At 41.8% G+C, this 25,205-nt stretch overlaps 3 protein-coding genes across 3 annotated transcripts; all 3 read right to left on the bottom strand.

Annotated features, from left to right (window-relative positions):
• Positions 1-615: 615 nt before the first annotated feature.
• LOC122765165 (alpha-1,6-mannosylglycoprotein 6-beta-N-acetylglucosaminyltransferase A-like) lies at positions 616-14,162 on the bottom strand. The gene is made up of 2 exons (XM_044019289.1): positions 13,984-14,162; positions 616-1,098 (listed from the first exon to the last, which is right to left on the bottom strand). Exon 2 carries the CDS (start codon positions 880-882, stop codon positions 634-636), a length of 249 nt encoding a protein of 82 aa, XP_043875224.1. The 5' UTR covers positions 883-1,098; positions 13,984-14,162; the 3' UTR covers positions 616-633.
• Positions 14,163-14,909: 747 nt separating this feature from the next.
• LOC122765140 (transmembrane protein 163-like) lies at positions 14,910-19,301 on the bottom strand. Its single transcript, XM_044019251.1, has 8 exons — positions 18,919-19,301; positions 18,684-18,803; positions 18,144-18,187; positions 17,935-18,026; positions 17,278-17,374; positions 15,950-16,061; positions 15,720-15,861; positions 14,910-15,503 (listed from the first exon to the last, which is right to left on the bottom strand). Exons 1-8 carry the CDS (start codon positions 18,959-18,961, stop codon positions 15,443-15,445), a joined length of 711 nt encoding a protein of 236 aa, XP_043875186.1. The 5' UTR covers positions 18,962-19,301; the 3' UTR covers positions 14,910-15,442.
• A 1,029-nt stretch (positions 19,302-20,330) lies between these two features.
• Positions 20,331-24,361, bottom strand: LOC122765361 (adrenodoxin-like). Its single transcript, XM_044019587.1, has 4 exons — positions 24,021-24,361; positions 21,461-21,585; positions 21,142-21,271; positions 20,331-20,848 (listed from the first exon to the last, which is right to left on the bottom strand). Exons 1-4 carry the CDS (start codon positions 24,155-24,157, stop codon positions 20,740-20,742), a joined length of 501 nt encoding a protein of 166 aa, XP_043875522.1. The 5' UTR covers positions 24,158-24,361; the 3' UTR covers positions 20,331-20,739.
• Between the last annotated feature and the right edge of the window lie 844 nt (positions 24,362-25,205).

Here is a 25,205-nt window from a genome sequence, read left to right as displayed (position 1 = left end):
CAATGAGCAGACCACAGGAAGCAGCAGCCGGGTGCAGACTCACGATCTGATCAAGCTGGTCACAGTGATGGTGATGACGAGGGTCAGCTGTTTGTGAAACACTCACTCTCCCACACCAAACCCCACAGAGAGGGGACACAGGAGCTGCTGGTCCACTGCTGCTAAAATATATTGTAATGAAGACTTTTGAAAGCCAAAGTGACCAAATAAGACATTAGAACTCAGTGATGGAGGCAGCAGTGGATCAGCAGCTCCTGTGTGCTGTGATGTTAAAATCACTCATTTTCTCTGTGGGCTTTGGTGTGGGAGAGTGAGTGGTTTACAAACATCACTGAGTTAAAGACATGAGCATGTTTCTCAGATATCATAGAAGTTATGAACTTGAATCAGTTGAAAATGAAAACATGAGATGACTGCACTGCTCTCCTGACGTGCTGCAGCTTCTCTGAGAGATGATTTCACCTGCAGGAGCTTTGATTTATCCTCTTGTTTCTCAGAGACTTAGAGAACCAATCAATTCCAATCTCAGGTTCCTAATGAAGCCCCCGCCTCACCCATGGAGCCGCACAGGTCTATTAACCGGGGAATAGTCTGTATGTGTGTGTGTGTTCCAGAGACTAAAAGAAGCCAGTTCTACTCACCGTAAGCCGTCATGGTACCAACGTAGGGCCCGTCCATGACGCTCTGGTTCTCCTCTGCCAGAGCTTTGATGTAGCGCTTGCTGAGGTCGAGGATCTGCTGGCGCAGCACGGCGCTGTTCTCGTGGCTGGCCCTCTGCTGGATGGTGAAGTGCAGCAGCATCATGCCCCAGATGAAGCCGAAGCTGACCAGGAAGAAGCCCAGCTTCTGGGAGGACAGCTTCCACAGGAAGGGGGTCGCCATGGTGACTTCACAGGGGGACAGGGGGGACGGGACTGCTGTGGCGCTGAGTGGAGGGCGTGTGGAAGGGAATCAGGGAGGCAGACGAGGCATGGCGGCGTCACTCGGTGTAGGTGTGGCGGTTTCTGGCAGGCGGCCTCACCAGCATGATATCCGTCTCTGAGCCATCGTCCGGGTTCAGGAGCAGCTCAGTCCAGACCACGCCGGACCTGTTTTATCCTAATGACACACACACACGAGCGGGTTAGTTCACAGACAGAATGAGGGCGTGTTCCTGCTCCGTCCCACAGTGACAGTTAAAACACTGATAATCACCCTGTAACGGACAATGTTATCAGACAGAGCTGCAAATGAGAGGAGGACACTTCAGGCTCCAACCATGGAATCTGACACCAGAGTGTTTTACTGTGTTCTGTCTTTATTTAATGAACTGAATCCCAAATACACAGCAACCCAGACTCACTGTGACACACACGTATCAAAGGCATGTTCACCTTTCATCATTCTTGACATGCAGCAGACCCACAGGAAGCTCAGGAAAACATTCTTATGTTCACCAAAAACACACTGAACGCCAAGTGATCGAACAAACACCAGCTGAAAACACCAAAACAGTGTAGACATTGATTCTCTTAATGTAAAACAGCAGAGACTCCACAGATTCCAACGGTACCATTTCTATCACTCTACGACCAAAACCAAAAAAATAAGAGCAAAACAACAACTCACTTTCAAGAAATACAAGCAGTAATGTTGTCTTACCTTTGCTGTTTACCAAAACAACAACAAAACTAGACTTCCCAGCATGCTTTGGGGCATGTTCCTGGTCTGAATGGTCATTCCAGGCGGACATTAGCTCGTTGTGATTGTAGAAGGGCGAATGTGCAGAGAGTGAGTGCTTTACAAACTATGTCTGTGTGTATGTGCAGATTTAACTCAGCAGGACTTTCAGTGGCCAGTCGTCCAGTCAGTGAGTGAAAAAACCTGAAATCTGACTTTAGAGCACAGAGCTGCACTGTGTCCTCACTGGATCGAACCAACATGCACATACAGCTGTTTCTGCTCAATATACAAATGAAAAAAACAAAAAAAGCAAACTCAAGTTGTGTTGACACAAATTAAACATGACTGAACATTCAACTCAGTAGCAGTAGTAGTGTAAAAACAAAGAATAAAAGCCTTCTGCAGTTCCTGGAAGAGACGCTGTGACATTTCTGAGTGATTCATTTATGCACCAGTGTTTACACTTCTCTGCAAACATAAACATTTACAGAGCACACAATCCACCCTCTTCACTGACAACACCCACTGCACAAACTCAGAAAACCCAGGGAAGGAAATATTCCACAGTCAGGAAAATGTCAGAGGAAAAGCTGAAATTGTTCTTCCATCTTTAACTTCTGCTTTTGGTCCCTTGTAGTTGGTTGCTTAGCAACAGAAAACCATACGGACCAATCAGGGAGAGACTGTGGGCGCCATCAAAGTTTCTGTTCCTCCACACCGAGACACAATTGTCACAGTTTTCAAAGTAAAAGTCTCAGTTTCTGTTCATCCACGCCAAGACACAATCCTCAGTTTTCAAAGTAAAAGTCTCAGTTTCTGTTCATCCACACCAAGACACAATCCTCACAATTTACAAAGTAAAAGTCTCAGTTTCTGTTCTCCACACTGAGAACACAATTGTCACAGTTTTCAAAGTAAAGTCTCAGTTTCTGTTCATCCGCCAAGACACAATCCTCACAATTTTCAAAGTAAAGTCTCAGTTCTGTTCATCCACACCTAGACACAATCCTCACATTTTTCAAAGTAAAAGTCTCCGTTTCTGTTCATCCACACCTAGACACAATACTCACAATTTTCAAAGTAAAAGTCTCAGTTTCTGTTCATCCACAGCGAGACACAATCCTCACAGTTTTCAAAGTAAAAGTCTCAGTTTCTGTTCATCCACACCTAGACCTAATCCTCACAATTTTCAAAGTAAAGTCTCAGTTTCTGTTCATCCACACCATCCCTCACAGTTTTCAAAGTAAAAGTCCCAGTTTCTGTTCATCCACAGTGAGACACAACTCACAGAAGTAAAGTCTCAGTTTCTGTACATCCACACCGAGACACAATCCTCATATTTTTCAAAGTAAAAGTCTGCTTCTGTTCATCCACACCTAGACACAATCCTCACAATTTTCAAAGTAAAAGTCTCAGTTTCTGTTCATCCACAGCGAGACACAATCCTCACAGTTTTCAAAGTAAAAGTCTCAGTTTCTGTTCATCCACACCGAGACACAATCTCCAGTTTTCAAAGTAAAGTCTCAGTTTCTGTTCATCCACAGTCACAATCCTCACAGTTTCAAAGTAAAAGTCTCAGTTTCTGTTCATCCACACCGAGACACAATCCTCACATTTTTCAAAGTAAAAGTCTCCATTTCTGCTCATCCACACCGAAACACAATCCACACAGTTTTCAAAGTAAAAGTCTCAGTGATCCACACAGTTTTCAAAGTAAAAGTCTCAGTGATCCACACAGTTTTCAAAGTAAAAGTCTCAGTTTCTGTTCATCCCCGCAGTTTTCAAAATAAAAGTAATGAAATGATTATCTTGCTGGTTTTTGTATCTGCAGATGTGACATGGTTATAATTCACGTTTTCATTGACATTTGAAAGTGCGAGCCACATTAGCAGCATATCGCGATGACGGAGCTGCGGCTGACATCGATGCACCTCTGGTCGGCCTCAGATCAGAGACCAGCGCTGGTGCTTATTCAAAGTTTCTCGTCATTAAACACACTTCCTCGTTGCTGCGCTGTGAGCAGACTGATTAATGCACACATTAAAGTGTAATACGCTGTTTCCCCCACTCACTATCCTCCTTGCTGATTGAGCCAGTATCAACACATTTGGCCCCAACCCTCCAGCGTTGTTTGCCCGTAATGTAAAAAGCCGAGCGGCTCTGCAGCACTGGTGGAGCTGTTAAATAGTTCATCAAGTCTAAACTGACCTTGAGGCGATCTATACACACACACACACACACACACACACACACACGCGGCTAAATTATTTCCCCTGGCTTTAGGCAACAACAACAGAAACACTGCAATCAGGGCAAAGGAGATAAAGCAGAGACTAGATTAGATGTTCTTCTTCTATTTCTTCTTTTTCTCTCATCTGCATTCTGCTGCTGCTGCTGTGACGCTCTGTGAGTCAGAGCGGAGGGAGGGAGGGAGGCACTATTGCTGCCTTGCTTCTGAGCTGCAGCTTCCTAATGCTCTTCCAAACCAGGTCAGAACCCTCTAACACCACAATGGATGCAAAGAAGCATGAGAAGATTTTACAGGTCGACCCACGTGGTCTGTGCACTGCAGTGACGTTCATTAGACACAGATCATATACATTATATTTATTTATATATATATATATATATATATATATATATATATATATATATATATATATACATTATATTTATTTATATATATATATATATATATATATATATATATATATATACATATATATATATATATATATATATATATATATATATATATATATATATGTATATATGTATATGTATACACACACACACACACACACACACACACATATATATAACTGGAATTCATCCACACTAAAAGACAGCACGTTTTCAACATGAATGTCCTCTTTATGTTGAGACACAATCTCAGTTTCCATTCGTCTCCATGAAAACACAACCCTGAAAATTCAAAGAGATTCATAAGAGTCTCAGTTTCACAACCTCGTTTTCAAAATAATTCTTTATGAATTAATCCACACAAAAACACACCACGCCCCCCACTATACATTTGTATATGACTCAAAATCTGAAGACACGCAGAAAATTGATGGAAACCGTCAAGAAAGTGTCTTGAAAACGATTGAGTTTGAATGATTTCTCTGTCACATGGAGCAGAGAAGGCAGAAAAATAGAGATTTTTAATATTAATAATGGATTAGTTTTGGATAAAGCAGACCAGACCGAGTGTTCTCTCTGATAAACAACCTCGTTGTGGCGCTATAAGTGGTCGCTCTTGTCCTTCAGCAGAGACAGAGACGTCTGATGTTATCAGGGCTGCAGATTTCTCCACAGAGCGCCGAGATTTCCTCTGTCCACACAAAAGGAGGAAGAAAATGAAGTTACGAAATTAGAGAAGAATCAGCATTTTCTTTAAACTAAAGACGGAGGGAAGCAACACGCGTCCAAACGTGTGAGACTCCAGGTCTGAGCCGTTCATCAAACAAAGAGATACGAGGCTTTTGTGTTCTGAGAGAAGCTGCTGATCGTATTTTCTGCTGACTCATGAAAAGTTACAGATCAAGAATGAGGATTTGTTTTCATCATCGTGTTTGTCTTGGACAGTGATGGTCACGATGATCCACTCATTCCAGGACCTTATGTTTGATAACCTTAATTTCTTCTGGTTTTCCATCATGGAAAAGTATCTCATCTGCGAGACATTAGCATCTCCACTCCTCCCCTCTGCTCAAAGCTCCGCCCCCAAAAGACCAGAAGTTGTACTTGTAAATATCTAGCGTTTGTGAGATTATAAACATTAGGTATTTGCAATTATTTTGTCAGATGTCGACGGGGGTACGAGATCCAGATGACAGCGACTCCACGTGACGATGTCCGGTCGCTCCAAAACTCAGTACCTGATCAGCAGGTGTATTTTCACACAATAAAATACAATATTTTTGCTTCTGCTATATTTGCTTCTTAAAAAAGTGTTGTTTGAAAAATATTGACACAAATCTAATACCATAATATTAAAGACTAAAGTCAAAAGTCTTGTAACCTTGTGCTAACACGTCCTCTCAGTTACCTCCTGCTCTAATTCAGGATCATTTGTCTGGCAGGACGCCCTCTGGCTGCCAGTGAAACTCCAGCGTGTCGACAGCCAGCTAAAGTTGATCCTCTGCAACAGGAGATGATAACGTAACGACATGCTGAAGGTTCCTTTTTCAAATCGGCACATAAAAACCCCGCGAGGACAGAAACAATCGATTCATTCAAGCCCCGAGAGAAACCGCCATCGTCCCCCAGAACCTGCTCCGGAGGACGACGGCGACGGAGCTGAAATTTCACCTGAAAACTGCTCAGCACAGATAAGCACAGGCACACACAGGAGAAGACGACCGTCTGCTTCACTGCCCAACGAGGACATGAGCAGATAACTGTGGCTAATACGGTCATTTACAATCATCTACTTCATGAGGATTCCTGGCTCCTGTTGTTACAGCGTTCACACTGACAACACTTTATTAAAACAGCAGCTAAATCAGCCGCTGACGGTGTTTGAGTAGCACACAACGTCAAATCCACGCCCTCTGTTTGTGATTAAGGTGTGAAATACAGACACAAAACACTGAGAGGCAACCTCAGTGACACAAAACACTGAAAAGGCAACCTCAGTAACAGAAAGTGACCACACGAGGCAGCAGTAGACCTGCAGCTCCGCCAGCTAAAATCACTGATTTTCTCTCTGGACTTTGGTGTGGGAGAGTGAGTCTTTTACAAACTTCAGTTTCTTGTTTAACAGCAAGATAAAGACGTGAAGGCGTTCTTCAGATTCCTCAGACTCACACGGACATAGATTTTGTTAGATTAAGCTTGCCATGAGACGGCCTTTTCCAGCATGTCATCTCCACACCAAACCCCAAAGAGAAAATCAGTGAGTTTAACATCACAGCACGCAGCGATGGATCAACAACCCCTAAGTTCAAATGTCTTATTTTGTGAATTTGGTATTAAAAATCATGCATTTTGATTTATTTCAGTGACACAAAGTGACCACATGAGGCAGTAGTAGACCAGCAGCTCCGGTGTCCCTGCGAGATAAAATCACTGATTTTCTCTATGGGCTTTGGTGTGGGAGAGTGAGTGATTTTACAAAGTCACATAAACTTTAGTTAAGTGAGATATCACAGGAGGATGCGGATCATGTGAGCCTTATAATCTTCTTACTAAACGTATATTCCTGTGTCTGCATGTGCTCACGTGCGCGTGTATATACTCTGCAGGGGGTTTGTGAAATTCTTTACTCTCCCGGAGAAAATCCTGAGAATTTAAACGACGATATCACTGTCAGATGAATCATCTCAGCCTTTGCCCGTGCGTTGTTCAGAGCGAGGTAAACACTGTCCATTTCCTCTGCATCTGTGATGGAGGCTGAACATGTGTGCTTCAGTGAAGTTCAGGTACAAAACCTCAATAATATACGGGCTGAGAGCTCGTTGTGTAACTATCGAGCAGAGAAATATGCTCAAGACGTAGCTTTGCCCATCAATTATGGATCACGCCTCTATTTTTTAAATAAGCTTCCATAGGGCTGTACTTGAACAGCCAGTGCTCTGCTGCAGTGGCAGCCAGTGAACTCACTCACACTGCACACATCTGTACAATCAAGAAATCTCAAATAAATCTCAAATAAATGTCAAGAAACGCTGTCAGAAGAGCTCGAGACTGCAGACGCCCGCCCGAGAAACGTCACCGCTTTAGTTCGCTCGGAGTGTCACGTCGCCACGGAGATAGCGATCTGCACGGTCACGGTACACAGCAAACAGGAAGTGATAGCGGTGCATTCGGCAGCAGAGTCGGGGGTCAACGAGGTGGTCACGTTTACAGCCCACAAGTACGCTCGTTCATGTTTGTCACCATAGTTACACATTTATTTGAATGTAATGTAAAATGTAAGTGGAATTATTATCAAAAAAGAATCAAACTTAAATTATTAAATGAAGAATTAAGACTTTTAAACATTTAAAAGCGGCACCGGAGAATTTTTTAATCATTTTATATTTTTTTAATTCAAAAAACAAGTCGCCGAGGCATCTCTTCACTAAAACCTGTGTAATTTGACTTCACTTCAGCATCATCAGACTTTGCACAGCTAATGTCCACATGCTGTCGCATGACTTCCATGAGTTCTTAAGCTCCTAATGCACATTTTTAAAGGTTTCTTTGGGCGAGGGTCCCATCTGTGGCATCTACATCTACAGTGAAACTTAGATTATCTTTATTTTGATATCAAGATCATTCACATAGAGCTTGTAAGTGCAGAGATAGACTCTATTTAGTTTAGGCATGTCATTTTTAAACAGGGACCCCAAAAAGAGGGTCAGTGAAGAAGCGTTAAGAGATGCACTGTACCTTTATAAACATGCTGTTTCTTAGTTTTTTGGCTTGTAAAGAAATCAGGGAAAAAGAAAAACATCATTTTGAGGTTTGGGAAACACTGATTTGTTTTCATTTTACGAACAAACCGATGAATAAATGGTGAAAATAACAGTAAACTGCATCTTTTAACCGGTGGCTTTTACAACATGCACGGCTATTTATGACGAGCAAGGAAGCTAAAACCTCCAAACACCAAAGGATGTCACGTGACACCAACTTCCTGTTGAGCGGCGACAACCGTAGAATGTAAACGAAAGGAAGTGAACATCTCATATTGATGAAGCTGTTCTGAGGAGGTGGAAGTGAAACGTGTCATCTCAGAGACAACATGATCCTGTCCCTGCCGCTGCCATGGAGACCAGTGTGACCCTGCATCTTAATGGACTCCTTCACATTAGCCCCGCCTCTCCGTTATTCATCAGAGAAGCGGCTCGACCGCCTCACGAGACCGTGTCCAGCTCGTAATCGGATCTGTGACGTGATGTGCACGGTCCCTGCTGCAGATCAATGTTCAAGTTCTCATCACTGAGACACTGCAGTGGCTAAAACTCTCACCGTTCCACCATGTAATGGTGAAGAATTAGAAGAATTACTTTTGTTCTGTCCAGCTCTGCTTCTTAAAACTCCACTCCTGAAAACCACTCTGCTGAAGATGTACGTAGGCGTACGATCAATGTCTAGTTTAAGAATATTTTCACATCATTATCTTGTTGCTAAACTGAAGTTTGTAAACCACTCACTCTCCCACACCAAAGCCCACTGAGAAAACCAGTGATTTCAGCTTGCGGGGACACAGGAGCTGCTGGTCCTCTGCTGCCTCGTGTGGTCACTTTGTGTCACTGAGCTCAATCTGAACAAAGGACTTCAAACAGAATTTTACAAAATAAGACAATTGAACTTAGTGATGGAGGCAGCAATGGATCAATGACTCATGTGTGTGTGTGTGTGTGTGTGTGTGTGTGTGTGTGTGTGATGGTAAAATCGATGATTTTCTCTATGGAGTTTGGTGCAGACGATTTTCAAACTTTCAAACCATTCATAAAACAGACTTAAGAAGGCATAGATTATGATAGGTGAGTCATCTTATCCTTTGAGGGGACATCAGAAACGTCAGAGTCACACAGCCATGCCTCCAAATACCTGAACTATGCCTTTTATCTGTTATCATTAAAGGGGACATATTATGCAAAATCAACTTTTTAACCATTTCAATACTTATATTTGGGACTCTGGAGGCCCTACCAGTCGCCAAAGTGTGGAAAAAGAATACTCAGTCATGTTTTCGTGGTCCCCCTTAGTGTAAGTAGGCCATAAAACACTCCATGTTGAATTCCCTGCACTTATGACGGCAGCGTGCGCATTTCACCGCAAATGTTACCGCCCCACCAGTAAGTTTACTTCGAGAGCTCCACCTGTTGGTGGCTGCACAGTGGAGCACAGTGTTTTACAGAGGATTTTATATATGAAGCTAATGTGCCGATGATAAAGTCAGCAAACGTGTGTTCGTGTGTTCGCACCACTTCACATCAGTATTTAGTCAGCGACGTACAAACACACACATTGTTAAGAAAAGGTCACACAGAGGTCATAACTGACCATTCTGACACGTCCTAATTAAACATATTTGTTCAGTACGTCCTCCATGACTGGAGCACAGACTCAGTCTGATACAGTCACATACAGCAGCTGTTTATGCAGCGATCAGTGGTGCTGCACTCTCTATGAAAATCAGTTAAAAAGACATAGGGACAGCTGTATCAGACCGGTGACTGTGCTCCGGAGACCTCGCCACCACTGATCACCAGCGGCGAGCTGCCTAAACTGGCGAGGTTTCTGGAGCACAGTCACCAGTCTGATACAGTTGCATACAGCGGCAGTTTATTCAGCTCGCCGCGCACCGGTGGCGATCAGTGGTGCTGTCCCTAAGTGTTTTTAACTGATTTACAGTTGGACAGTGTTTGGCTCCATCCTTATGTAGGACGTCTCTTCCTGTGACGGCACGCTCGCTGTTTTCTGCGCAAGCTGCCATGTTGATATTGTCAGAGAACTACTGGAGGGAGGGGGAGAGAAATGGAGCTGAGCAAGTGAGCGCTGTAAAGAGGACAAATCAGAAACCCCCTGGAAGTTATAATTTCGCCAAAACATTGTATAAATAGCTAAAAAACCGGCCACTGAGGTGAGATTTTTGTTCTCTCTGTGTTCCTTAACTAAGAATAATTATTACACAATACTTCTTAAGAAAAGGTGTGTGTGTGTGTGCGCGCTGCATCAACTGTTCATGGACAAGAGACCCAGCTTGACCTCTGACCTCCACCAGCCTGGAAATACAGTCGTCCTTGGAAAGACCAGACAGCGAGGCATGTTTTTTTTCCCCACACTGCTGCGAGTCAGTGAACCTCTCACTGTCACCGACAGGAATCAGATCAGCACTTTTACACGCTGAGTCTCACAGCGCTGTCCTTGATTTCGTTAAACTATCAAAACTTAAAGAGTTTGGACACAATAAAAACAAACTAAGAGTGAGACCTCCCCGTGTTTGTGGCAAAAAACGATTAAACTCGTCATCTTTTCCACAAGCTTACATTTATCAAGATAAATAAAACAAATGCATTCGCTTCAAGTGTAACGCCTGAAAAAAGATATTTTGATGATAAAACTCCACTAAATCCACAACCTGAGTGTGGATTACGTGAATAATAAACCTAATCCTAATTCCTAAATGCACATCCAAATCATCTAAAAACCATTAAAAAAAAGCCTCAGGAGTGGAAAAGTCTCTCCATTTGTTTTAACCTCAGTGACATAAAACGTAATTAAACCACGTTGTGTTCTTAATCAGCTCAAACACAGGGAGAGTGAGTGGTTTCCTGCTGTGAGAGACTCGCCTAAAAAGAATTGAAACACCTGTTTTAGTCCATGATATAGTAACATGTTTTCATTTGCTTTATCTTACTATTAAACAACCTTTTCCTGCAGGAAACTGAAGTTTGTAAACCACTCACTCACCCACACCAAAGCCCATCAGTGATTTTAACATCACAGCACACAGGAGTTGTTGATTCACTGCTGCCTCCATCACTAAGTTCACATGTCTTATTTTCTCACTTCGGCATTTGAAATCCTTCCTTCCGATTGACCTCAGTGACACAAAGTGACCACACGAGGCAGCAGTAGACCAGCAGCTCCTGTGTCCCTGTGAGCTAAAATCACTGATTTTCTCTATGGGCTTTGGTGTGGGAGAGTGAGTGGTTTACAAACTTTAATTTGGAGGCTAAAATCTGTTTATACAGCCATGAATTCACTGAGAGTGAACCTCTGTTCACAATAGGGGGCGCTCACAGCACAGTCTCATACCAAACACACTTGTGAACTGTCGTTTTAAGTGTGTGTTGTTTCACACAGACTGTGGCTGGAAATTAAATCACGTTTAGACATTTCTGAGATCAGTAACCACACTGACAGGTGTGTGTGTGTGTGTACACCGAGAGAACAGGAGCCCTTTAATCACAGAAAGGCCGAGTGTTCCACTTCCCTGCGTGGCATCCATCACCACAGCCCACTTCTCCATCTTCAATCCCTCCACTGACTCTGCTGGCTCTCCACCCACAAACACCCCCCACTATCACACACACACTCTGAGACACACACAAGTGAAGCAAAGCTCCTTTGCTCAGGATTTATAATCCCAGGGTGTGTGGTTAAAAATGCAAGTGAAAGAAGTCTTTATAAAGGCGGGGTCACTGCTCACCTCTGACCACTGACTACACTGAGCTCACTGACTCCACAGCCGTCACCTGACAGGAGACGCCAACACGTCCGTCTCTGAAGACCAAGAGTCGCTGATAACGCTGGATAACCACATCAGCAGCTTCTAACCTGATTCCATCAACCTACTCGTGTTGCACACTTCAGATTACCGCACACTCGTCCAGAGCCAACAGCTTCTCCGCCTCCATGTTCTCGTTACCTTTAACGACGGCTACGAGCAATTAAAGAGGCCGTTAAACTTTTTACTGGGGGAAAATCTGGAGTGAGAATGTGAGTTTAAAATGTTTTTACTGTTGTGTACAAACGACATGAATAATGTGTGATCTGTTCTGATGTTCAGCATCCAAAACAGCTGTTCACTGTCAAAGACGGACAGAAGACAAACAAGACACACAGAAGACAAGGAAGACAGAGGAGAAGCTGAAGAAGACGGTATAGAAGAGGACGAAGATGTAGAAGACATAAATGACAAAGTAGAAGGGGACGAAGATGAAGAAAAAGACAAAGACATAGAAGAAAAAGAGAAGACAAAGACATAGAAGACAAGGAAAAGGACCTATGAACTATGAAGGAGAAAAGGACAACTAAGAAGACGTAGAAAACATAGCAGACGTAGAAGAAGATGAAGACAAAGCACTAACGAGCAGAGGGAAATTTGTCCAACTGTGATTTTGATTTTTAATCTGAATTTAATTCAGGACAAAGTCACAGTGAGATTATCTTAAACCTCTGAGCGTGAACACGTCACACCATCACATGAACTCATCATCACTTACAAGAACGACAACAATATTCAACATTTTTATCAGACAATTATTACATCTATCAAGGATGAACTCTTGATAAAGATAGAAAATGTTTACGACAAGTTTGCTTTTACATAATCACAGTTTATTTTAATGCATTCTTTATATTATGAAGCATTTTAAGAGCCACTGACACCATGTACTGTATTGTGTCCCTCATTCCTTTTGGGTGTTTCTTTCACTCGTTTTCTCTCAGGATAAAGTTATCCGACAATTCGCAGCCACCGCCTGACAGCAGACGAATATCACTGCACCATAAATAATAATGCAATAATCACATCACAAGCTTCTATTGTTTATCTCAGGATAAGATATCAGAAAGAAGAAAGATGTCAACGAACGACACCACACAGACAGTAAAAATGAAAACAGGGAGCAGACGCAGCTGCATCTTAACTGAAATATATTGTGAATATTTGTGACACAGTTTGAGATATTTATGTTATAAGCTATAAATTAACCGACAACTAACTTAAAAATCTATGTGAGTGGGTTTTTTACGATTTAAAACAAGTCCTATTCATTTTACAGCTTCTTAAATGTGAATATTATCTAGGTTTGTTTTGTTTTGACTCAAAAACAAAAACAAATGAACAAAATTGATTAATATTAGTTTGAGGGCAAAACAAGACATTTGTGACAGCATTTTCTGATCTTTTATAGAACAAACAACTAATGGATTCATCGGTTTGAGCCTTTTTCCTGATTAGTAAAGTTTTTTTTTGATTTTTGTGAATATTTTCTGGGGGGTTTTAAACAACAGCAACAGAATCAGAGAAACGTCATCATGTATCATCTGCATAGAAACAGACTTTTATTAATTCAAACAAGCTTGTTCATTTTTCAGCTTCTTAAATGTGAATATTTCCTGGTTTCTTTGATTAATAACGACAATAAATGATTTAAAAATTGTGAAATTACTTAATAAAACTTAGAAAAACATGCAAATATTTCAGTGTATTGACAATCAAAGGTGGAACAATACAAAGCAGCTGCTCGTCAGTGACAGTTACAACCTGTTCAATGGGGCTAGCCTAGCAAAACCTGCCGTTCACTAACAATGGGACAAACACTTAGCATTGTTTGTTAGCTTCTCGAGCTCAGACGCCCGTTTAAAACAGTGCAGCAGCAGCAGGAGCAGCTAGCACGGCTGCTAGCATAGCTTAGCTTTTTATCTCTTTTTAAAGGGGAGACGACGTCGACCACCGCGCGCGCACACACACGCGCACACACACACACACACAGCCGCAATGACAAGTCGCCCACTCCCCACTCACTGCTCACTGCTGCGGTACAAAACCGTTATCGTTCCGGACAGGGACGGCGACAAAAGCGAGCTTACCTTTACGAAAAGGCGGCGAGTGACTGCGGCTCTCCGTGATTGTTGTACGGCGAGAGTAAGGTGCTTCTTCGCCGGGTGAGGGCAGCGAAGGCGTCGCTGCGTGAGCGCGGAGCAGCGTATAGACGGACTGACTGACTGACTGACTGAGCGACTGAGTGGAAGGTGAGGCTCTCCGTCCACAGCGCACGAGCCTGTGCTCGCTGATCCCGCCCACCAGCAGAGCAGGCGCCAGGGACCGTCAGCACGTTAGCGATCCGCGGAAAACGTAGAAATTACACACACGATTATGATGTGAAAATTTACTGTCACTGGCACCCTCTGTTGGTCATAGTGGCAAGTGCAGCAAGTGCGGACGAACAGAAACACACACACACACACACACAGAGCCACCAAAACAATAATAAGGTATATGAAGATTTGATTCATGTGAATGTCAATAAAAATATTAGATAATAAAATGAAAGGTGTCACTGGACACGTGACAGCTGCTGATGGCGCTGTTCAGAGGAGTAAAGACCGGTTCATATATTTTCTTATATGGATGTAAATTAAAGTGTTAAAGGGGGCGTGAACGACCACCGACTCCGGTTTAACGGCGTTTCCGGTGCCGGTCGCCATCTTTGTTTTGGGTTAGAAGCCACGTGACTGAAAACTAATCCTTCAAAAACAGACAGATTTACTGCCACAGAAACACAAAAAAATCATTGACAAAAAAGTGGATTAAATCTTCATTTTATGTCACATTTAAAAACATAAAAGTTCACATTTAAATATTGTCATGTATGTTGCAGGCACAGCCACTAGATGGCACAAGTGGTCAATGTGTAAAAGAGGTAAAACACCAGCGCTATGTCTCTGTCGCCAAACCACTCACTCTCCCACACCAAACCCCATAGAGAAAACCAGTGAGTTTAGCTTGCCGGGACACAGGAGCTGCTGGTCTACTGCTGCCTCGTGTGGTCACTTTGTGTCACTGGGGTAAATCCGAACGGAAAATTATAAATGCCGAATTTTTTTTTAAGTAAGACATTTGAACTTTTTGATGGAGGCAGCAGTGGATCAACAACTCCTGTGTGCTGTGATGTTAAAATCACTGGTGTTCTCTATGAGCTTTGGTGTGGGAGATCTTTTTAGATGTTAACATCGGCAAAAGTCTGTCTAATAGTAAAATATAGTAGATTTTGTGGCTAAAATCAGTTTTTCCTTGCCACCCAGCAGGGGGCACTCACAGCTCTACTCCACAGTTTGAAAACAAAGGTATTGTACATACAGTCATATAATAAAATATAGTAAAACACAAAGTGCTAAGACTTTTCTCCGCCCACACAGTCGTCGTCCTTCTGGATCCTGGGCTCACTGGCGCCTCCAGTGGCAGCTGCAGGACTGACAGTGACTGTCTGTGGAGACAGTGTGGGGACCGTCCCTCTGTCACTCCTTCTCTCTCTCTCTGTTCTGTTCGTCACTCAAAACGCTCGTAGTTTCTGGTTTGTAGAACTCGTGGAACCATGTCCACCAGCAGCCTGAAGGACAAGGACATCTTCTATAAGCTGTCATGTTTATACTGTGTATGTACATATATATACATATATTTTTATGTATATATTATAAGTATTTTTCATATTTATATAGTTATTATAACTATAATCTTACTGTCAACAATGTTACAACGCGTGTGTCTCAGTGCGTTTGGTCCACTCATCAATAAAAACACGTTAAAAACAGACGTTGACACTTACTTGACTCCATAAGCGAGGATGACGAGGCCTATGAGGACCCCTACTGTCCCGTCCAGGTACCACACCATGGGTTCATGCTTGAACACCTCAGCACTGATGAGGATGGAGAAGCCCATGACTCCTCCCACCAGAGAGTTAAATCCTACAAAATAAAACACTCTCTCCATTTAAACCTTCCCCCGACAGACAGACAGACCATAATAATAATAAACATCAGCGAGTGGACGCACCGTCTGTGAGGAGAGCTCGACTCGTGAGAACTTTCCCCAACATGAACTTCATCACAGCCAAGACCACACACACCAAACCACTGATGATGGACACGCTGAACAGGAAGTCGTCCTGAGACACAGAGACAAGACACACAGAGAGACAAGACACACAGAGAGACAAGACACACAGAGACAAGAAAGAAGATTTTATTCATTTCTATACAAAACCTAATCCTCATCAGTAAAAAGCGCCTGCAATACCTGTGTGGTCCACACGAGGGCCACGGCCCACAGGAAACGTGACTCAAATGAAAAGAACTCACAGTCGTGTGTGTGTGTGTGTGTGTGTGTGTGTGTTCTCACATGAGTGTGAGGAGGAGGTGCTGAGTGAACTTTGACCTCTGCATGACCTCTAACAAGAGGATCTGTGTATGTTCTTGTATGTGTCTCTTTATGAGCACCAAAACACATAAGACATTTTGTCTGGTTTTAGGAGGGTTAAGACCTGGTTTAAGAGTTAGAATTATGTTTAGTTTAAGGTTAAGGTTAAGATTAAGGTCAAGGTTACGGTAAGGGGCCTGAGTATTCCCTATGTTAATGACGGTCCTCAGTAAGAACGCTGTACGAGAATGTGTGTGTGCTGAAGCATGTCACAAATCTCACGCTTCTGAAAATAGAATTTATCAGTGAGTCGTCAATGAATCGTCAGTGAGTCGTCAGTGAATCATCAGTGAATCATTGGTGAGTTGTTGGTGAATCCTTGATGAATCGTCAATGAGTCATCAGTGAATCATCAATGAATCGTCGATGAATCGTCAGTGAATCATCGATGGATCGTCAGTGAATCGTTGGTGAGTTGTCGGTGAATCCTCGATGAATCGTCAATGAGTCATCAGTGAATCATCAATGAATCGTAAGTGAATCGTCAGTGAGTCGTCAGTGAATCGTCAGTGAGTTCGCCAATGAATCATCAGTGAGTCGTCAATGAATCGTCAGTGAATCGTTAGTGAGTCTTCAGTCAATCATCAGTGAGTCTTCAGTGAATCGTCAGTGAATCATTGATGAAGGTCAATGAATCGTTGAGTCAATGTCGGTGAATCGTCAGTGAATCAGAATCGTCGATAGTCAATTGAGTCTTCATCAGTGAATCGTCATAAGTCACAGTCGTCAGTGAGTCATCAGTGAATCGTCAGTGAGTCTTCAGTGAATCGTTGGTGAATCGTCAGTGAGTCGTTGGTGAATCATCGATGAATCGTCAGTGAATTTATCTGGATATAACAAAAGTTAAGCCTGGAGTTATCTTGATGAACCCGAGTTTAACCTAAAGTTATCTGGACAGTTCTCACCACTTCGGGCAGAAGCCTGGTAGCCAGGTCATGGATGGATTTACCCAGAATGCACAGGGACGACAGGATGAAGACGACGCCGAGGATGACGCAGGCTCTGCAGAGAAAAAACACATTCAGTTTTAATGATTTATTTTTATTAACTATTTTAACTATATAACAACATAAAATAAATCGTATTATATAAATTTTGGTTTTTAAAGGAGAAGAAACAAGTTAATATGTAAACTGAGTTGTATGTCTCTAAAAATAGATTTCAGAAATATCAGAAACTATTTCTAAAGTGTTTTTTCAATAATTATAACCAGTTTCTGTGATTTTTCAGCTTCTTAAATGTGAATATTTTCTGCTTTCTTTGTCCATTTAACAAATAAATCATTAAAACTGAATCATTTCATGTCTGTGGACCAAACAAATTCTGGTTTAATTGACTTATAATTGTATAATTGCAGCCCTAATGTAAATGTTATTGGGCCAAGAATGGATCCCTGAGGAACACCTAACGTAACAAGCAAAGGTAAAACACTCTTACTAATGGAAACAAAACATCTTTTGCTCAGTTTGTCTGATTATAAAATAACACGTATTTTTTCAGACAGTCTTTGAACCAAACAACGTGATTTTTCAGCTTCTTAAATGTGAATCTTTGTCGCTCACATGTATTCACGGTGTGCAGAGTGGACGGCTGCAGCGTTGCTGTAACGCCACAACACGATGATGGAGGACAACACGTCCAGCGTGGCGTCAAACTGCAGAGAGGACAACAAACGAACGAACAAACAAACAAACAAACAAACACTTTACATTCACTGTGCTGCAGCTTTGACTGGACGCCATCTTAGCTTCAGTGAAGTGAGGAAACTTACAGCGAAACCAAACGCTGACGCACTGTGACGCATGATGGAGACAGCTGTGAGGACAACACAGATGGACACATCAGAGGAAGCACATGTTCATGTCTTTATCTCACTGTGAGACACACTTTACAACAGGAAACTGAAGTGTGTAAACCACTCACTCTCCCACACCAAAGCCCAGAGAGAAAACCAGTGATTTTAGATCACAGGGACACAGGAGCTGCTGGTCCTCTGCTGCCTCGTGTGGTCACTATGTGTCACTAAGTTAAGTCTAAATGAAGTATTTCAAATGCTGAATTCATAAAAAGAAGTTATTAGAACTTAGTGATGAAGGCAGCAGTGGATCAACAACTCCTGTGTGTGTGTGTGTGTGTGTGTGTGTGTGTGTGATATTAAAATCACTGATTTTCTCTATGAGGTTTGGTGTCCATAGAAAAATCTGTGGTGAGTTGTAGTGAACAGACTGAGGACTAGTTAACCATGAGCAGGAGGGTGAGGACTAGTTAACCATGAGCAGGAGGGTGAGGACTAGTTAATGAGTGGACTGACTGAAAGCAGCGACGGCGAGGATGATAGTGATGACGATGGAGAACCAGGAAACCCACAGAACCTTCTTCCTGTAACTCTGAGCTTCATGAGGCTTCAGACGCACACTGCTCTCCAGAAGACCTGCACACACACACACATAAACAAGGTCATGTGACAGAGCTGTAGACAGAAAACATCTCATCATCGTTGAAAATGACGTGTGTGTGTGTGTGTGTGGATGATGAAGAACTTGTACCTTTGTCTTCAATGCTGTCAGTGATCTTCATCTCCTGGTCCATGGTCTCTGCTCTCAGTCTCTGACTGTCTGAGCTCCTCTGAGGTTCCTCCTGAAGATCCTGAACCTCCTGAACCTCCCTGAAGATCCTGAAGCAGCTGCTGGATCAGTTTCTCCTGGAAACACTGTCTGTTCACCACCACACGGCTGCTGCTGGAGTCCACATCCACAGACTGTTCCTGCTGGTGTGGGACTGTGGAGGTTGTGGTCTTGGTCAGAATGTGTCAGTGAGGTGAGAAGATGACGTGGAGCAGCAGGAGTCAGGAGTCGTCACAGTGAGGATGACAAAATAAAACACGTCATTATTCAGGTTTAAAGTTTCTGCTTCATCTTTGGAGTTTTTTCACCAACATGATGAAACATCTTTTCTCCAAAGACGTTTTTTATTTGAAATAAATGAGTAAAAATGACATTATTCCAGCATTTTGTTTTATCAAATAAACTCATGAGTGTATTAAATGAGCAGACTGAATTATTTTAATCAATTTTACATGAACACATTTATTTTTATTTTTTCTTATTGTAATTTGTTATTTTTAATGTTATTTTATGATCCTGGGCTTTTAAATTTCACGTTGACCACACTTACTTTGAAAACCGGAAGTAGTGTGTGCGTGTGTGTGTTGACATTAGAGGAGGATCCTCTGACTTCACAGTGCAGTGAAAAAGCCACACCTACTCTCTAATTACACACACACACACACCTGTGCGCGTGCCTCAGGCTATATACACAGTATACACAGTATATATATATATGTATGTATATATATATATATATATATATATATATACATATATATATATGTATGTATATAAATATATGTATATATATATATATGTATGTATATATATATATACACACACACAGTATATATATTGACAAGTGCTGCCCTCTGGTGGACAAACACTCAGATTTTCTTTAACTGGAGATTCATTTTTAAAGCACATGAAAACAAATAAAAAGGAAAAAGATTAATTTATGAAACAAAGATAAATATTCACTTCATTAATAAGAAACTATGTTGGTTCATGATTAAAGTGATTTTGACTGTAAAATAACTTCAAGGATCATTAACACTGTAAATCAAAGAAACTGACGTTGGTACACCGCTCACTCTCCCACAGAGAAAATCAGCTGCTGGTCCTCTGCTGCCTCGTGTGGTCATGTTGTGTCACTGATGTAAGTCTAAATTAAATATTTCAAATGCTGAATTAAAAAAAATAAGACATGTGAACTTAGTGACGGACGGAGCAGTGGATCAATGACTCCTGTGTGTGTGTGTGTGTGTGGTTTACAAACTTCAGTTTCCTGTTGGAAAAGCGTGACTCGAGACAACATGTAAACCCTGATGACTCCGCATGAAACACATTGATTTAGAATCATTGTTGTTATTTATTGAATTATTTTGGACTGTTTACAGACGTGTGTTCTACAGTTTGTACAATCACACCAGCTTACATCACAGATTCTATCAAATCTACAGTTATATATATATATATATATGTGTGTGTGTGTAACATAATTCAGTTAAAGTTCTCCTTCACATCTTTATGTTTTTACAACTGCACGTGAAAACAAATAAAAACACAGGAAAAGGTTTCGATGTAATAATAAATATCTCTTATTCCACATCATTTATTTTCTAAAACAATCATTGTTTTGTTAGTCGTCGTCGTCGTCAGGTTAAAAAAAAACAACCAAACATGTTGCCATGGAGCAGATTACAACAGTTCTGGTAGATTGTTACTTGACCACAGGGAGGCGGGGCTTGTGTGTGTGTGTTAAACGGAGCCGTCTGTGCTCTGTCGGATGTCGGCGACGCTCTCTGGAATTCTGGCCATGATTCCGTCCAGAGATTTGCTCAGACAGATCTGGCAACCCAGACGAGACCTGGCGGATAAAACACGCTTTTTACAACAAGCAGTGAGATGAAGTTTGTTGTTGTGAATAAAATCTGATAAAACCGTGAGACTGTTTACACTTCAGGCTCCGCCCCCACAGTTTGATTGACATGTCAACAGCCTCAGGGCTCAACTGAATTGAACAAATATGAACTAACATTCAAAGTTCTGGAGCAGAACACTTTGAAATCACCTTTAAATGAAGAAACAAAGTCAACAAACTAACGATTAAACTGTCCACTCGTCTGTTTGTCTGTGTGTGTGTGTGTGTGTGTGTCTTACGTGTCCGTGAGTCCGTATGCCAGGTCCAACATGTCCAGCTCCTCGTCTGTGACCGCTCCCAGCTTCTTGTAAGTGTCCTCGTCGAAGATCAGGTGACACGTGGAGCACGCCAGTGTTCCCTCACACGCTCCTACACACACACACACACACACACACACACACACACACACACACACACACACACACACACACACACACACACACACACACACACACACACACACACACACACACACACACACACACACACACACACACACACACGGTTCATCACAGTGTCTTACAGCAGTCACAGTCTGTGTGTGTGCGTGTGCATTACCGTATCCGTCAAAGTCGAGGTCTTCGTTGATGACGACGTCCAGCAGCGAGTCTCCGGGCGAGCCCTTCACCGTGATCTTGTCTCCGTCTCTGTTGACAAAGTGAACGGTCACCTTGTCGTCCGACCTGAAAAACAGACAAAAAACAGACAGGTCACATTCAAGCACTTTCAAGGTTGTTTTCAATGTTTTTCCAGCACCTTCTTTTATCACAATTAAAGTGACATAAATGTCAGAGTCTTAACTTCACCACAGAAGCTAAACTCAAGCACCTGTACAAACAAGTCACTCATTTCTGGAGATCAAAGCTGCCAGAATCACTGTGTTCTCACTGTGTTCTCACTGTGTTCTCACTGTGTTCTCACTGTGTTCTCACAGCGTTCTCACAGCGTACAAAACTTGTATTTTTGTGCTATTTTTCACATTTGGCAAAATTACATTTTGTCCAGTAAAGACAAACAGAGACATTTTATTGAAGTGGACATGTGACGGTGAACAGAACTGCATTGAAAGCACAGGACAGTTGTATAACTGCAGCGGCTCATGTGAAAATGACTGAAACTCAGTGAACTGCAAGGAAACTTGAGATCAGTGAAAATCCTCCATAATCTGCTTCACTAAATAAAGTCATTAAGCTGCTTTGAACACACACACACACACACACACACGATGTTGTGAGGCAGTTTAAGGCCGGTCCTCGTGGACCAAACCTTCACCCTGAGCAGCGAGTCAACAGCGTTTGAGCAACGGCTGTTTGGCCCTGAGAGGAAGAAGCCTTGAAAGTGGAGACACGGACGGACGGACACACACACACACACACACACACACACACACACACACACACACACTGGACCGCCTTCACTGTGTGTATGCGTGCACTTTTAACATTTGTCCAAATGTTAAAAGTGTTGACACGTGAACACTCGGTCTCATTCTAAGACGTCTTAACAACGTGTCCATGTCTTTATTTCACTGTTAACTGTGAAACACTCACTCTCCCACACCAAAGCCCACAGAGAAAATCAGTGATTTTAGCTGCGGGGACACAGGAGCTGCTGGTCCTCTGCTGCCTCGTGTGGTCACTGTGTGTCACTGATGTTAATCCAAATGTGGGTTTTAAAACGCGAAAGTCGCAAAATAAGACATTAGAACTGAGTGATGGAGGCAGCAGTGGGTCAACAGCTCCTGTGTGTGTGATGTTAAAATGACTGGTTTTCTGTCTGGACTTTGGTGTGGAAGAGTGAGTGTTTACTAAGAGTAAGATAAAAAGTGTTTCGGAGCCGTTTTTAAGAGTTAAAGTCAGTCTTTTTTTGCACAGACTGGATAATCATGAGTTGAAATTTGCTTGTGCCTGAACAAACTAACAGTGATAAACGCGACACTTGAACAACAGTTGCCAGCTGATCCTGAGGGTGTTTGAAGTGTGCAGGTGAGTGACAGCCTCTGGTCTCACGGCCGTGTCTCACTCCTGGAGATGATGAGCCGAGACAACAAACATCTCCATGTACCTGAGAAACACGTCACAACACACTGAGAGGACTGAAATCTACTGAAATGGAGACGATTGGACTAGAATGTGATTAATGTAGCTGTTGAACTACAATGCCTCTTCAATAAAGAAAAAGGACAAATAAACTGAGAGAAACCTTTTTAAAAAGTTCTTCAGGTAAAAATGTAAATATCCTGTCCAGTCATTTGCTAGTGTAGACACTTTTTGAAACACTTAAACAAGTTGTTTTTTGAAGTCGATGTTTTCTGAAACATTTTTGTGACGATTATCAGATACGTACTTTATATTTATAGAATATTTTATATTCTTAAAACACACAAAAATATTGTTTTATGTTTAACTTATGCTTGAAACTTTAAAAGCTAGTTTTTTGTGGAGACACTATGTAACAGTTCTGTACATTGACACTCACTAAAGAACCACCTCACAAACGCAGCACTTTAAGTCTTTCTTTTTAAAAGTCTTTTTGATGGTATTTTATGTTATTGTACATGTTTTCATGGGCTTTGGTTTGTCTAAAATGTTCAAATGTCTCACAGAGTTGTAACTGAGACATTTAAATGAAAACATACTTTACTTCAGTCACGTTTTCTGGTTATTTTGTCACTAGTTGACAAACATAATGTAATTTTCCTGATTCTCTGTCCTGTATCACATAACAAAAAATGGACATTCCCTGGATTTATTCATGAATTTAAGATGCTTTTTGTCTCTTAAAACATCTGAAACAAGTAGAACTGAAAGGAAAATAAACCTGGACATTATGTTGATGTATAATCTCTCATATCTGCTCTATGTTGTTTATTTTCCTGACAGTAACCCGTTAAATATTCGTTGTTGACATTGTAACCTAACTTCTGTGTCTGTATTTTTCACTGTTCTAATAATGATATCAAATAGACATTTTAACAGTGTTTTTCTAACGTTACATAAGTTGATTTGTAACGTCCGTGACTTTGGTTCTTCGGTGAACTTTGAGAAACTGAGGACAAACCCGTCCATTCTGGCTCTGTTATCCCTCCCTCCGCCTCTGTGTGAGTACAGTGACCGACCTCAGAGCGTGTGTCCCGGCGGTGAAGCTCCTCTGTGCGGGGAGCCGGGCTCCGGCGGTGAGCCCCGCCGCTGTCCGTCCACACAGACGTCGTAGCCTGGCGTCGCTCAGTCTTCGCAGCGCTGTAGCTAAAGCCATTTCCGGGACTAATATTCTTCTTCAGAGACACACTCACTGTCCTTCAGTCTGTCTGTCCGTCTGTCCGTCTGTCTGTCTGTACTCTCCGCTCGACTTCTCCGTGTCTCTGTGGAGGAAACGCCGAGAGTGTTTGACTTTTAAGCGAGTTCTCGAGCTAAGTTAGCCCGTGTTAGCCTCGACGTGTCGTCACTGTCGCGCTTGTTACGTAACGTAACGTAACGTAACGTAGCGTGTAGCCTATGGCAACAGCGAACAGCGCGTTGTGTTCGAGATCACGGATGAACTATCTCGCGATATGTATTTTACTTCCATTTCCGTGCTTGTTTTTACAACTTCCGGTCAAACGCTAAGAAAAATATGCTAAATGAAGTTTAACATTTCAATAAACAGTGATACATGTATGATTGATGTCAGATGTTTTTTTTAAACTTTAGTTTTACCTTATTTTTATTGACTTATGACCCTTTATTTTGAAGGCTGTGCTGCTTAGCTTCCTGGTGGCGTTAGTTTTGATTTCGCTGAGTCATTGTTTTAAAATGTTTGTAGTTTTAATCGTTTTATTTTATTTTTCTCCTCATATTCTTAAACAATAATTGTTCATTATTTATGTATTTTTGTAATATAGAAAATGTAAATCGTCAAATTACACAGAAATATATACAGAGATATATATATATATACATGTATTTTAAATATACAGATATATATTTTAAAACATGCATTAAATTAATAAATTAAAATGAGGAAATGTAAATGATAAACATGAGCAGTGACCTTTGACCTCACCCTCGGTCCACGTTCACCTTTACTTTTACCTTCAGTGATGACGAGTGACAACACCTTCATCATTGACCAGGAAACTTTGTTAAATTAAACGAAGAATTCAATTAAACCAGAAATATTTTTATTGAAAGAAACACTCATTAAGAGATAAAATACAACACTTTAGTTATTTCCATAAACAGCATCAACTTATTATAAAGAATAAGGACAACATTCTTTTTGTACAAATGTAGAATTTGTAGTTTCATATCTAAAATCAACAAAA

The sequence above is a fragment of the Solea senegalensis genome, linkage group LG2 (assembly GCF_019176455.1).
Source record: "Solea senegalensis isolate Sse05_10M linkage group LG2, IFAPA_SoseM_1, whole genome shotgun sequence".
NCBI classification, from domain to species: Eukaryota; Metazoa; Chordata; class Actinopteri; order Pleuronectiformes; family Soleidae; genus Solea; species Solea senegalensis.
Note: the sequence above shows the minus strand (reverse complement) of the source record. Positions and strands in the feature narration are given on the sequence as shown.